Source organism: Carcharhinus amblyrhynchos, chromosome 1 (assembly GCF_965287045.1).
Source record: "Carcharhinus amblyrhynchos chromosome 1, sCarAmb.v2.hapA, whole genome shotgun sequence".
NCBI classification, from domain to species: Eukaryota; Metazoa; Chordata; class Chondrichthyes; order Carcharhiniformes; family Carcharhinidae; genus Carcharhinus; species Carcharhinus amblyrhynchos.
Genome location: NC_137324.1, coordinates 44,829,634 through 44,845,567, shown reverse-complemented (window position 1 = coordinate 44,845,567; position 15,934 = coordinate 44,829,634). Strand labels below are relative to the sequence as shown.

Genomic DNA, 15,934 nt, shown 5'->3' with positions numbered 1-15,934 from the left:
TCAGAGCAGATCTTGAGTTACTGTGGCAAAAAACAAATCTGGGGACGTGGTTATGCTCTCTGGCAAGCCCGGTTCCATAGAGATTGAGGCGCCATCTTTAAAGGGCACCCAATCAGGTCTGCCAATATACTTCCTCCACTTCTGGTACACAGAGAATCCATCCACAATCATCGTGGTGATCCCTGCTCCCCCAGCACAAAGGTATCCAGGGCTCTCCCCAAACTCTTCCACCACAAACATATCAGGGGCACTCCCCTCTTCCCTGCCCACCACTATTGTATCAGGGGCTCTCTTTGAATAAAAACATTTTTTTGGATTAGGCGAAGGTAACAATATTTTATCCTTAATTTTAATAATTTTTAAATTTAAAATTTCCAGGTTACCTTGTAGAATGTCATCAAAGGAGTTCTGGTTCACCATTCGTTCCACTATTTTGGCAACTTTACCAACCCTGGAAATATCATCACCCTGTAATATGAAACATTAATAAATAAATTAAATAATAAATAGTGATCAGAAGAAGTGTTATGATTATTTAACACAATTATCAATAATTAGCAAATTTCAAAGCACCCTGTTCCAATGCATATCATTTTAAATTACTAGGAAATAGAAAAATGTAACAAAGACAGGCAAAGCATAAAAGAAAAGATTGAATATGTTTCCACTATCTGTAAGTGAATAAAACTTCATACCTATATTCTAAGTTAATAATTATATTCATTCATTACATATTTGACTGAAAATATAAGAAAAGGCCATTTGAATTTTAACATTTCAAAAGATGACAAATATATATTTTAAAAATGTTATATATACATTGGTTGCATTAAAGACAGGGGACCAACTGGGTGTGTTTTTCCGTGCAACCCGACACATGTTTTGTGGCGATGGTAGTAGCCGGCCACTGACCGACAGCAGGATCTTCTAGTCCTGTCATTGCCAACAGGTTTCTCATTGAATGCACCCCTTGCTGCCTGGAAACCGTGGCGGGGGTGCACCATTAGTGGAACTGGAAGGTCTCACCAGCATGAATGGTCGGAAAATCACAGCCATTGTACGTTATGTATTATAATTTAACAAATTGCTAAAAGAATTATCTACAAGTGAATATTTTACATAGTTGCAAACCAAATTTTTTTGCAGTGAGTCAAGAACATGTTTACCAGATGAGTTGTGAATAATAAACCCATTTGAATTGTTGCATTTCAAAGTGTATTTCTTTTGACCTTGTTTTTAAGTACAAATGAGAATAATCTCTTGTATTCATTTTGTGAGGGATGTCAGTAAGACAAAATGGGAGGTGCAGTAGCGTTTTGCTTTCGCAATCTCATGATATAACACTGGCATGCATAGTTTGACTTGAAAACCATCAGGAATACAATGATTAAAGTGCACCAACATATGGATATGTTTTACCATTGCATGCAGAAGTAGCACCACTTTAGGGATGCTTTATAGATGATACAGGGAGCCAAATCATCTGTGATATAAAGACTTTCAAACAAATTTTGACAATGCTGATGATGCATTCACTTGCCAGATTATGGGGAATATATTCCAGGAACTGTTGCTTGAGCTGAGTATCAAGGTTTTCTTCCAACTATAGTGGCTTTGGTTTTCTTATCTTGGGACTATGACTATTATTTTTACCATAGCAATGCAAAAGTCTACATGCAAAATATACGTGATCGTAAGGCAAATCTGACTCGTATGCATGCTTTATTTGGACTGGGGTTTTCTAGCCCTCTCATGTTACATGGAGGTGGCTCACCATTGGTCACTGGTGATATCTTCTGGTCCTGCTAAATTCAATGGCCACTTGCATCGTTTGCTGGTCGCACTGATGGGGAATCCGCCGCAAAAACCGCATGATTCTCTCGCGTTTTCACGGTCGCTCAGCACTTCAAAGGTTTTTGTTCAGATTGCCCCCTTTGTCTCTGTTTTCTTAACTTCAGTCTTCCTAAGGTATTCTCTCTATCCCAATTCCCTGGTTATTTAGACTATATCTAGATCTTTGGAAAGTCTGCCTCTCTTCAACTCCCTTTTCCTGCCCAGTAAAGGGCATACCTAGGCAGTGACAATCTGGCAGTGCCAACTAGCATTGCCAACCAGTGCTGAGCTGGCAGTCACAGCAGACACTTGGGGGCAGTTCCAGATGCAGGCACATTTGGGAGCCCAATGGGGGAGGAGTGGGGCTCCCATTGTGAATGATGCGTGAAGAGAGTGCCAGGACCTTTGAAAGGTGGACATGGCAATGATGGGTGGTCCTGGTATTGAGTGGGGGGAACCTGGTGATGAGGAAGGTTGCGGGGAATAGAGTGAGGATGCCCCGATAATTGTGCCATGAGGAGCAGGAGAGCCGCTGATAATTGTGCTGTGGTGGAATGGGGGGTGGAGAGCCTCCGATACCTTTGTGGTGAGGGGTGGCTGGAGGGATTTTCATCTCACTTCTGAGCAGGTGCCCTTTAAAGATGGCACTGTGATCTCTCTTATGTCGTCAGGCCAGACTGACGACATAAACCACATCCTCCCAATTCTTTTTGTCAGAGTGGCTCAAGAGCTGGTCTGAAAACTCTGCAGTGTGTCTGGAGAGATACACGCCAGTTTTCAGTCAGGGCCTGACACTCTCAAACATTATGAGAAAATTCTGGCCACTGTTGAAATTGAAATCAATGTCCAGACATGCAAACGTATTTGTCCAGCATGAATCTAAAATAGGCTTTCCAGGCACAGAAACTTTCAATTAAACACACTTAAAATTATATCTTGTTTCTAATATTTACTGATACAAACATAAATCCCTTAAAACTACCTTCATTTTCCTAACACTTCCATATATTGAAGATAGATATGATTAGTTGGGTTGCTAGCATGACATTATCACACTGAATATTACATCAGTCTGTGGTTTTGGGATGTGATTTGGAATGGGAGGGGCACAGCACATCCTATTTGCAAACCATAAAATCCACCCCTGTGATTCTATGAGGGAAGAAGCTTCCCTACTGCCAACATTGAACTGACTGGCCTGTAATTGCCAAGTTAAATCTTCTCCAATTTTTGGAACAACATTTGTATTCCTTCAATTCTCTGACACCAACATTATGAGGAAGGATTGCAAGAATCATACAATCTGTATAGTGCAGAAGGCGGCCATTTGATCCAATGGGTATGCATCAACCACAATCCCACCCAGGCCCGACTGTGTTAACCCCATATATTTACTCTCACTAGTCCCCCTGATACTAAGGAGCAATTTAGCATGGTCAATCAACCTAACCTGCACATCTTTGGACTGTGGGAGGAAACTGGAGCACCTGAGGGAAACCCACGCAGACACGCGAAGAATGTGCAAACTCTACACCAACAGTGGCCCAAGCTGGGAATTGAACCCGGGTCCCTGGTACTGTGAGACAGCGGTGCTAAGCACTATATCACCATGCTGCCCCATGGTGATTGTGACCAGAACCTTCACAATTTCTACTCTTACTTCCCTCAGCAATCTTAACTACACGCAAAGTTTTAAAATCTCATTGGTTAAGAAGATATACTGTTTGCCCAGTTTTTTACTTAGATTCCAATGTCTTGTTGCCCCAGCTACACCTGTACTTTTTGCAACAACATGAGCAAATTTTTTAAATCCCAGGTATGCTTGAACAAGTCTTCCTAACAGGAAGATACTTAAGGGAAATTTTGCTTGGTTGCAAATGGAAGGAATAAGGCAGCAAATGCACCAGCCTAATTTCAATCTTTGTGGCAAAGGAGTCCATCAGCTCCTTGTTGTTGTGGAACGAGACATTGGGCAGGGAACAGAAATTAAAGTCAATGATTGATAATAGAAAAATAACAAATCCGTGATTACTTCTGCTTTCCAGCTGATTTTTGAATATTGCACCAGAGCTTATGGATAGCATTGATTAGGATTTTGGAATGTCAGAACACTTACCATGCTTTCAACAAGTGAAAACTTTTTCTTAGATCCTTCATCTTTTTTTGTAGTTTGTGGTTTTGATTTCTCTTTCTTGACCACTTGTTTTGCTAATACTTCTTCGTAGGCATCAAAGATTTCCCACTAAGATTAATAAAATATGTCAAGTATTCAGAATATTAATATCATTGGCATCTTAGAAGCATTGTTGACAGCAGACAATGTCTAAAAGTGGAGTTTGAAAAGTATAAAATATTTCATAAAGTCAGGTCTATCAGCCATCAAAAAATAGAACATAGTCATAGATCAGGACACCATTTAAATAAAATGGACAGAAACAGATAATGATAAAAACAGCAAATCATTAATTGCTCTGTGCTATATCCAGCAACATAAGATGAATAGAATGACAGGGAGCGGGGGATTTCAGCAGTTGGGCAATCAGGAGCCACTTGAAAGGAAGGGGAAGAATATAAAGGCATTCATGGATTGATGTCCCACACAGATTATGAGAGGAATCAAGTTGGATTTAGTAGTTTCCAATTCACCATAGTGAAGTGAGCATTGCAGAGAACTTTGGACCTTAAGATCATATTGGCAGATTTGATATCATTATCGGGTTGTGGTACTGCAATGTTCATCACCAAAAGTGGCTCATTAGCACATCCACTGACTAAACTGGCTATTTTCAGTATGAAATATCTGTCAATTTGACCAGATGGTAAGAGAACCCATAAAGGGGATAAAACTACCTGACTTCATCATCACTGATCTATTTATCACAGATGCATCTTCCAATGACACTACTGGAAGGAGAATGGTCATCTTACAGCATTTGTGGAGAAAAGGTTATATCTTCACATTGATGACGCCCTCCGTTGTGTTGTGTGGCATACCACCATGCTAAATGAATCAAATCAGTTCAACATTTAAATTAAAATGGATAGAAACAGATAATAATAATGACGGCAAATCATTAATTGCTAAATGCTATATCCAACAACATAAGGTGAACAGAATTACAGGGAGCAGGGGATTTCAGCAGTTGAATCAGAACAAATCCAGCAATCAAACTGAGCATCCATGAGGTGCTATGGACTAGCAACAGAATTATATTCAACTACAGTCTGCAACTTCATGGCTAGCATATCCTTACTATAAAACCAGAGCCAAATCCGGTTCAATGAGGAGTGTAGGAGAGCATGTCAGGAGCAGTACCAGGGAAACCTGAAATTAAGGTGCTAACCTGGTAAAGCACATGCATACATGCATACTAAACATCAGAAGCTGCATACAATGGACAGAGCTAAGTGATCTCATAACCAACTGTCGCACAAAAGCTCTCTAGTCTTGCCACATCTAGTTTTGAAAGATGGTAGACAGTTAAACAACTAGCTGGAGAAGAAAGTTTCATAAAAGATCCACACCCTCAATGATGAGGAAGCCCAGCATATGCCAATACAACAGACCAGGCTGAAATATTTCCAATTATCTTCAGCCACAAGTGTTGGGCAAATTGATGCCAGTTTTCAACTAATACATTTAATTCAAATGATCAAAAAACAGCTGAAAGCATAACTGGAAACGCTATGGGCCCTGACAATATCCCAAGTATAATATTGAAGACAGGAACTCCTGAACAAGCTGCATACTTAGCTAACTGCTCCATTACAGCTACAATACTGGCATCTACCAGACAATGCAGAAAATTGTCCAGTTATGTTCTGTCCATCAAAAGCAAGAAAAATCCAATCCAACCAAATACTGCCACACTTGTCTACTCTCAGTCATCAGCAGTGTGGACTTTGACAGTGCTATCAAGTATCTCTCCCTGATGCTCAGTTTGGATTCAGCCAGGTTCACTCAACTCCAGACTTCATTACAGCTTTGATCCAAACACTATGATGGGCAGATAGTAATTGAAAAGAGAAAGTAAAATTGTCTCCAATCTAGGGTCTTAAATAAGCGGCTGCAGAGATAGTTGTATTGGTTGTAATTTTCAAATTTCCCTAGATTCTGGAGAGGCCCCAGAGAATTGGAAAACTTTAAATAAAACACTGTGATTCAAGAAAAGAGAAAACAGAAAGCAGAAAACTTTCAGTTAATCTAACATTTGTCACAGGGAAAATGCAGAATCCATTATTATTAATGCAATGTCAAGACATTTACATCATCATAATATAAGCAGGCAGAATCTACATAAATTTTTAGAGTTCTTTGAAGATGTAGCAAGCAGGGTGCATAAAGAGAGATCAGTAGCTGTAGGATATTTGGATCTCCAAAAGCATTCAGTAAGGTGCCACAGATGGCACACAGTGGTTAGTACTGCTGCCTCACAGTACCAGCAACCTGGGTTTGATTCCTGACTTGGATCACTGTCTGTGTGGAGTCTGCATGTTCTCCCTGTGTCTGGCTTTCCTTCGGGCGCTCCAGTTTCCTCCCACAGTCTGAAAGGTTACTGGTTAGGTTCATTGACCTGAACAGGCACCGGATTGTGGTGACTAGGGGCATTTCATAGTAACTTCATTGCAGTGTTAATGTAAGCCTTACTTGTGACTAATAAATAAACTTTTAACTATAAAAACTTACTGCACAAAAAAAAAATTCATGGCGTTGGAAGTGATATATTCAAAAGATAGAGGATTGGTTAACTAACAGGAAACAGAGTTGGGATAAATGGGGAATTTTCAGGTTGGCAAACCATAACCAGTGGAGTGCAACAAGACTCCAAATCTCAAAGGTTCAGTTGATATTCAATTTGATTCAATGCCCCATGGTCATTTAAGAGTCAAAAATGTAGCCCCCAAATGAACTCCCTTAGTTCTTCAGTTGCATAAATTCTCTCACGATCTCCCCACAGTGAGTAGCCTTTATTTCAACATCTGCAATATCAGGAAATGGACATTATTTGTGACAAAACACCTAGCCTTTAATATCAGGAAGATGCTTTGGTCTCTGGGGAAGTGCTCACTGAGGTTAGTGATTATCCTGCTGCTATGTTTCTATGTAGGTGGGGTGCGAGGTGAGGCCAGGGATAGGGGCTGGCTATGTGGAAGGAGGGCTGTGCAATGAGGTGGGGTTGAGAGCTCATCACTGCAGACAGAGGAGCAAGAAGGTGGATGAAGAAGATGAGGAATGGAAGGCATAGGCAAGACCAAAGGGAGAGAAGCGCAACACCAAAAAGGCTGAATGAAACAGAAACAAGGGGGTCAAAGTGCTAGTACATGTATTACTGGAAGGAGATGTATACAAACTGCAGATTATGGAGTGGTGCATTAGGGATGCACGAACACTAAACAGTTCGGGGCTGCAATGGTTTGTGAAGGTGACCGTTGTCCACGGCTTTCTTTGAAAATGGGAATTATCTAATGGCCCCTGTTAAAGTTTAGAGCTGGCAGACAGAAATCAGAGAATGCAGACACATTCCTGCTGCGAAATGGAAAGGAGTCATAGATGATAGACAGCCCAGGAGCTATTCAGACTTCACAGTCTGAAGTCAGAGATAGGAGACAGTGCAAAAGAACAGCAGGAGCAATCATTGGAAGCATGGTGTACCCCAGCTTCAGGGAGAAGCAAAGACTGTGTGCTCCAAAGAAAAAAACGCATAACTTGGTATACCAGACTGTCCTCTGGTCAACGTTTCTGGGTGTGGCCAATTCTGTACTGGGCCACAAAGGGTATAGTCACAGGGACATCTGCAGTCTTTATATTACATATGGAGGTATGTGAAGCTAGCATGGGGAGGAGGAACCCCTCTAAGTCACAATGCGCATGGCCTCCAGGTAGTGGATACAGGTTCACATTTGGCATGGGTGCCTTGCAGGTGATGAGATTGGGAAGGAAGCAGCACTATATCTACCAGCACAATGCCAGGGTTCAGTATTAGCTGAGAAGGCCAGAGAATAATAAGTGACATCTCTACCTGAGATGTACACCGTAAGAGTCCAGGTAACAGGAGGCACATGGACATTGAAAGAGGGAGCATCAAGGTCCATTCTGTACTACAGATATAAGAACGCCACATTGACATAAAGGAAAAATGGTGTCTTCCAAAATCAGGAAAATCGGTTCAGTCTGGGAGGAACTCATAGAGCAGGCTGAATGGACTCAATATCCTGCTTGTAATCATATTTATCATTACCTTGTAAGAGCAGGTCAGAAGCAGGGAATTCTACAGCAAATAACTCATTTCCTGACCTTCCAAAGTCTGCAAGGTACAAATCAGGAGTATGATTTAACACACTCCACTCATCTAAATGAGTGCAGGTGCAACAATACTCAAGGAGCTCAATGGGGGAGCCGTGTATGAAAAGTTATAGAGGGTAGAGTGGAATGTGGGGAAATCAGATCAGCCATGATCTTGTTGAATGGCGGAGCAGACTCGAGGTCTAGGGTGGCCTACTCCTGCCCCTAATTTGTATGTTTGCAAAGACAATTAAGGAAAGGTAACAATATTCATATCTCAAGGGCATTTTTTTTAAAGACCAAGGACTTATACAAGAATTTGAAAAATCTAACCTTTGAACCATAAGAAATGTTTTAATAATAATCAGAAATACAAAAAAAAAGAACTAGAAGTAAATACGTTCAGTTATTGCATGGCATGAGTGATTTAATTCTGCCTTGAAAAGCACTGCAAGACCTAGACTTGTAGCTGTTGGCTACAAGACTAAGCAAAAATACTTTAAAAGATGTAAGGAAATATTGGCCAGGATTATACCGCGCGTCTATCCCCAGCAGATGTGGCGGGCTGTTTAAGTTGCCATTCACTTCGACAGGACCACAATATCCCACGAGGTGGGATGGGTTGTAAAATCCTGTCATTAAGTAAGAAATGGAGTTCCAACAAACAATAATTGAAGATAGTTAAACAAATCAGATTAATTAGGATAGAAATAAAGATGTATCTCAATGAAGCAAGAAAGATCCCAAAATGTTTTACCGACTTTTGAACATGGTATCTTACCCCTATAAGGACGTGACAGCAAAACAAAATAGACAATAAAATTAATGTTGTCATCGTATATTCATGCATCATAACAGTCTACACATTAGACAGCTGCTGAATGATATACTTTCCACATAGTAAAAATGCTGTCCAAGTCTTCTCTCAATGGTATTTATGAGTATTTGCACAACGTTTATCATTGAGAACTTATGGAAAAAATATACATGCGCATTATCACCTGATTAGCTGTAGCAGAAAAACTTGCTCTTGGAGGTGGTTCTGTTTGACATCCATTTTCCTGTGGGAATAATAGCATGGTTACATTAAACAGACTGTCATTATTGATTGTGGATTATTCTCTGACAGATAATTATGTTTTGTTATTTTCTGCCTTATTCAGTACACTGGTGACCTGATCTATTTGAGAATTAGGTTCCATCATTATCCTATTGGAAAGCTGGAAGCAGCAAATGGATGGAGACTGCAGCTTAGCAATTTGCAATATTCGGTAGCCAAGAGAATGACCCAGATGAAAGGCAGGTTCAGTTTTTATTGTGGAGTTGGCTGTGCTATATCTTTAAGGTTGGCCATGTGCTGTGTCCCCTAGATCTCCTGAACAGTACATCCTGCTGTGCCATAATATCCTTAACAGTTATGTCTTCGTTAGTTGTGGCTTAGTGATAGCACTCTCATCTCTGAGTCAGAAGCTCATGGTTTTAAATCCAAGTTCAGAGGCTTGAGCATATAGATTGGACATCTCAATGTAACACCAGGAGAGTAGAGCACTGTCTACTGACTGGAATATTAAACCAATTTTTCTTTATCCATCTGGACTTCAGCATGAAACCTCTGCCCAACACCATGATCACCAATGTTCAGGCTTCGTTTCCTGGGTTGGAGAACATTATATAATCATTGGTCAAGTTCCTGCTGGTGTCAGAAAAATCCAAGTGGTGCGAATAGTAGGATCATGTCACAGCAGCAGAAGAGGCTGGACAACATTTTAAAAAGGTCAACCGCCTCTCGCCCACCACCCACTCTCCCCTAAACTGGAAGAAGTTACGGATTAAGTTTCGGTTGAAATTGAGACATTCAACAGCTAATCAGAGAAATGTTGTGGTAGAAGAGGTGCTGTAGTTGTACTGGAATAGCTTGGCTCGGAATGCATCAGATTCTGGAATACAAATCCTCAATACTATTGCCAGAATATTGTCAGGACCCATAGCTTTTGCAGTATCCAGTGTCTTCAGCCATGTCTTGATAGGGGCAGCATGGTGGGAGGCAATGGTTTGCAGTACTGCCACACAGCGCCAGGTTCCCGGGTTCGATTCCTGGGTTAGGTCACTGTCTGTGTGGAGTCTAACGTTCTTTCCGTGTCTGCGTGGATTTCCTCTGGAATTTCCAAAAGACATAAGAACATAAGAAATAGGAGCAGCAGTAGGCCATCTGGCCCTTCGAGCCTGCCCCACCATTCAATAAGATCATGGCTGATCTGTCGTGGCTCAGTTCCACATTCCCGCCCTCTCCCCATAACCCTTAATCCCCTCTCTTATCAAAAACCCATCAACCCATCTTAAAAATATTTAGCGAGGTAGCCTCCACCACTTCAACGGGCAGAGAATTCCAGAGATTCACCACCCTTTGAGTGAAGAAGTTCTTCCTCAACTCCATTCTAAACCGCCCCCCCCCCCCCCTTTATCTTGAGGCTGTGCCCCCTAGTCCTACTGTTCTTTCTGAGCGGGAAGAGTCTCTCCACCTCTATCCTATCCATCCCATTCATCATCTTATATGTCTCAATGAGATCTCCCCTCATTCTTCTAAACTCTAACGAGTACAAGCCTAGTTTATTCAGCCTCTCCTCATAGCTCAACCCCCTCAACTCCGGCATCAGCCTAGTAAACCTTCTCTGCACTCCCTCCAAGGCCAAAACATCCTTGCGTAAGTACGGCGCCCAAAACTGCACACAGTACTCCAGCTGTGGCCTCACCAATGCCCTATATAGCCGCAGCAAGACCTCCCTACTTTTATATTCAATCCCCCTCGCTATGAAGGCCAGCATCCCATTCGCCTTCCTGACCACCTGCTGCACCTGCAAGCTGGGTTTTTGCAACTCATGCACAAGGACCCCGAGGTCCCTCTGCACCGTCGCCTGCTGCAGTTTTTCTCCTTGTATTTATTCCTACCAAAGTGGACCACCTCGCACTTGCCAACATTAAATTCCATTTGCCAGTTCCTGGCCCATTCGCCCAGCCTATCTAGATCCTTCTGCAGACTCTCCACACCCTCCGTGCAATTTGCCGTTCCACCAATCTTGGTGTCATCAGCAAATTTCGACACCATGCACTCGGTTCCCTCCTCCAGATCATCTATATAAATGGTAAATAGCTGAGGCCCCAGCACCGACCCCTGGGGCACTCCACTAGTCACCAACCGCCAATCCCAATAGCACCCATTGACCCCCACTCTCTGCCTCCTATTTGACAACCAGTCCTCTATCCACGCTAACACCCTAGCCCCAACTCCACGTCCCCTGACCTTCTGCAATAACCTCTTGTGAGGTACCTTGTCAAACGCCTTCTGAAAATCAAGAAAGACCACATCCACTGGCTCTCCTCTATCCACCGCCCTAGACACATCCTCATAGAACTCCAGTAAATTTGTCAGACACGACTTCCCCTTAACGAAACCGTGCTGCGTCTGCTCTATCAAGCAATTCCCCTTAAGATGCCTCGCTATTTCCTCCTTGATGACGGATTCTAACATTTTACCTACAACAGACGTCAAACTAACCGGCCTATAATTCCCCGCCTTTTGCCTGGCACCCTTCTTAAACAACGGCGTAACATTAGCCACTTTCCAATCTTCCGGCACTTCCCCGGAATCCAGCGACGTCTGGAAAATAACCACCAAGGCATCCACTATCACCTCCGCCATTTCTTTCAGAACCCTCGGATGCATTCCATCGGTCCTGGGGACTTGTCCACAATCAGCCCCTCCAGTCTGTCGAGCACCGCCTCTCTAGTAACAGTAATGTCATTGAGACCCTCCAGTCCTACCACCTTTCCATCTCTAACACCCGGCAAATTATTCACGTCCTCCTCCGTGAAGACCGAAACAAAAAAGTTATTCAAGACCTCAGCCATTTCCCCATCCCCTACCACTAAGTCCCCTTTCTCATCCTCTAAGGGTCCAATGTTCACCCTAGCCAGCCTCTTCCTTTTTATATACTTATAAAAACTCTTGCTATCCTTTTTTATATTAAGCGCTAGCCCAGCTTCATAGTTTCTCCTACCCTTCTTTATCAATTTCTTTGTCAATCTTTGTTGACATTTAAACCTCTCCCAATCCTCTTCTCGCCCACTACTCTTAGCTACTCTAAACGCCTCCGCTTTTAATTTAACACGTGCTTTGGCCAAGCTAAATTCTCCCTCAGTGTACCTGAATAGGTGCCGGAGTATGGCAACTAGGGGATTTTCACAGGAACTTAACTGCAGTGTTAATGTAAGCCTACTTGTGACTAATAAGTAAATAAACTTTACATCATGTGGCATGAAACAAATTGATTGAAGATTATGATGGTGAGGTCCAGATGGATCATCCACTCAGCATTTACGGCTAAAGATGTTTGCAAATGCTTTAGCCTTACCTTTTGCACTCTTGTGCTGAGCTCTTTCATCAATATCATAGAATCCTACAGTACAGAAGAAGGCCACTCAGCCCATTGTGCCTGTTCCAGCTCTCTGAAAGAACTATCAGTTAATCCCACTATCCTGTTTTGTCCCACATCCCTTCAATGGATTTGAAACAATTTCCATTTAGCAATGCACGGTAGCACAGTGATTAGCACTGCTGCCTCACAGCTCCAGGGATTCGGGTTCAATTCCTGGCTTGGGTCACTGCCTATGTGGAGTTTGCACATTCTTCCCGTGTCTGCATGGGTTTCCTCTGGGTGCTCCAATTTCCTCCCACATTCCGAAAGATGTGCTGGTTAGGTGCATTGATGCAAACAGGCGCTGTACTATGGCGAGCAGGAGAATTTCACAGTAACTTCATTGCAATGTTAATGTAAGCCTTACTTGTGACATTAATAAACTTTAAACTTAAACTTTGAATCTGCTGTCACCATTCTTCCAAACAATACATTCCAGGTGTATTACAACTGGAATTGCTATAACAAACTCACAGGGTAAAAAGACAATTCTCATCTTACTATCTTAAATCTCTCATTACTAATGTCCTTGCCAATGAAAACAGTTTCTCTCTACCTACTCTATGAAAACCTCTCATAACACTTCTATTAATTAATGCACCTGGTGCATTCTTCATGGCAACACAGAGTCTATTTGCCAACCAATTAGCACTTTCTTCTCATATAGTATAATTTGTTATTTTCCCTTAGTCTTCTTGCAAAGTGCCTTAATGAGAATAAGATAAAAAGCTTGAACATGTCACTTTTTCCAGTAATACTCAAGCTCTGTAGTCCCAAATGACTAGTTAAATATTAATTTGACTGGAACTCAAATATTTATGATAACAATGATCTTATTTCTATCCATTGCATTTGTTGGAAGCAGCAATTGGTCTACAGTCCTTTCTTTGTTCGTTAGCCATTGATCATAATAACCCCACTGGCAAATTTCAGGGCTTTCAACATAATCAGCACACAAAAAGACCCTACCGCTTGGCAGCTGATATTCTGTCTATAGAACATAAGAACATAAGAAATAGGAGCAGGAGTAGGCCATCTAGCCCTTCGAGCCTGCCCCGCCATTCAATAAGATCATGGCTGATCTGTTGTGGCTCAGTTCCACTTTCCCGCCCTCTCCCCATAACCCTTAATCCCCTCTCTTATCAAGAACCCATCAACCCGCTTCTTAAAAATATTTAGCGAGGCAGCCTCCACCACTTCAACGGGCAGAGAATTCCAGAGATTCACCACCCTTTGAGTGAAGAAGTTCCTCCTCAACTCCGTTCTAAACCGCCTCCCCTTTATCTTGAGGCTGTGCCCCCTAGTCCTACTGTCTTTTTTGAGCGGGAAGAGTCTCTCCACCTCTATCCTATCCATCCCATACATCATCTTATACGTCTCAATGAGATCTCCCCTCATTCTTCTAAACTCTAACGAGTACAAGCCTAGTTTATTCAGCCTCTCCTCATAGCTCAATCCCCTCAACTCCGGTATCAGCCTAGTAAACCTCCTCTGCACTCCCTCCAGGGCCAAAATATCCTTGTGCAGAAACATACATAGAACAGTACAGGCCCTTCGGCCCTTGATATTGTGCTGAGCTATGTCCGAACCCAAGATCAAGCTATCCCATTCCCTATCATTCTGGTGTGCTCCATGTGCCTGTCCAATAACCGCTTGAAAGTTCCTAAAGTGTCCGACTCCACTATCATAGCAGGCAGTGCATTCCACACCCCAACCACTCTCTGAGTAAAGAACCTACCTCGGAGATCCCTCCTATAGCTCCGACCATGAACCTTATAGTTATGCCCCATAGTAACAGCTGCAGCCACCCGAGGAAATAGTCTCTGCATGTCCACTCTATCTATCCCCCTCATCATCTTATAAACTTCTATTAAATTGTCTCTCATCTTCCTCTGCTCTAAAGAGAAAAGCCCCAGCTCCCTCAACCTTTCCACAAAAGACCTACCCTGCAAACCAGGCAGCATTAGAACATAAGAACATAAGAAATAGGAGCAGGAGTAGGCCATCCAGCCCTTCGAGCCTGCCCCGCCATTCAATAAGATCATGGCTGATCTGTCGCTGCTCAGTTCCACTTTCCCGCCCTCTCCCCATAACCCTTAATCCTGGTAAATCTCCTCTGCACTCTCTCCAATGCTTCTATATCCTTCTTTTAGTGAGGTGACCAGAGCCGCACACAATAACCCAAATGTGGTCTCACCAAGGTCCTGTATAGTTGCAGCATAACCCAACGGCTCTTAAACTCAAACTCCCTGTTAATAAATGCTAACACACTATAAGCCTTCCTCATGGCTCTATCCACTTGAGTGGCAACCTTCAGAGATCTGTGAATATGAACCCCAAGATCTCTCTGTTCCTTCACATTCCTCAGAGCCCTGTCGTTGAGCCTGTAATCCACATTCAAGTTTGTCCTAGCAAAATGAATCACCTCGCACTTATCAGGGTTAAACTCCATCTGCCACTTTTTGGCCCAGCTCTGCATCCTATCAATGTCTCTTTGCAGCCTGCAAGAGTCCTTCACCTCATCCACTACTCCACCAATCTCGGTGTCATCAGCAAATTTACTAACCCACCCTTCAGCCCCCTCTTCCAAGTCATTAATAAAGATCACTGATCCCTGTGGTACACCGCTGGTAGCTGGCCTCCAGTCTGAAAATTTTACCTCCACCACCACCCTCTGTCTTCTATGAGATAGCCAGTTACTTATCCAATTGGCCAAATTTCCTTCAATCCCACACCTCCTTACCTTCTTCATGAGCCTACTAGAAAATGATTACTTCAGCAGCAAGAATGTCTTACTGTAGCTGTATAGAACCTTGATGAGATCACACCAGGAACATTCTATGCTGTTATGTTCTCTTTACTTAAGAATACTTGCCATTGACAGAATGCACTGACGATTCACCAGACTGATTCCGGGATGGCGGGGTTGCCATATAAGGAGAGATTGGGTCAACTTAGCCTCTATGCACTGGAGTTTAGAAGAAGAGGGAAACTAATTGAAACATTTAAAATTCTGACAGGACTGGACAGACAGAATGCAGGGATGTTATTCCCTCTGGCCATGATGTGGAGATGCTGGCGTTGGACTGGGGTAAACACAGTAAGAAGTCTGACAAAACCAGGTTTAAGTCCAACCGATTTATTTGATAGTAAACTCACAAGCTTTCGGGGTTTCTCCCTTTGTCAGGTGAATGAGAACCCTCCATTCACCTGACGAAGGGGGAAACCCCGAAAGCTTGTGAGTTTACTATCAAATAAATCGGTTGGACTTAAACCTGGTGTTTTCAGACTTCTTACTGTGATTCCCTCTGGCGGTAGTGTCTAGGAAAGGGCTCACAGTTTGAGA

At 42.6% G+C, this 15,934-nt stretch overlaps 1 protein-coding gene across 1 annotated transcript in view; it reads right to left on the bottom strand.

The window, feature by feature from the left end:
* The window catches only part of dnai1.2 (dynein, axonemal, intermediate chain 1, paralog 2), a 258,343-nt gene that overhangs the window by 194,665 nt on the left and 47,744 nt on the right, over positions 1–15,934 (bottom strand). Inside the window, exons 8-10 of the mRNA XM_080215680.1 lie at positions 9,118–9,177; positions 3,950–4,075; positions 384–468 (exon numbers count right to left, since the gene is read on the bottom strand). Coding sequence (XP_080071806.1) covers positions 384–468; positions 3,950–4,075; positions 9,118–9,177 — 271 coding nt within the window. The remainder of the gene's footprint in view (positions 1–383; positions 469–3,949; positions 4,076–9,117; positions 9,178–15,934) is intronic.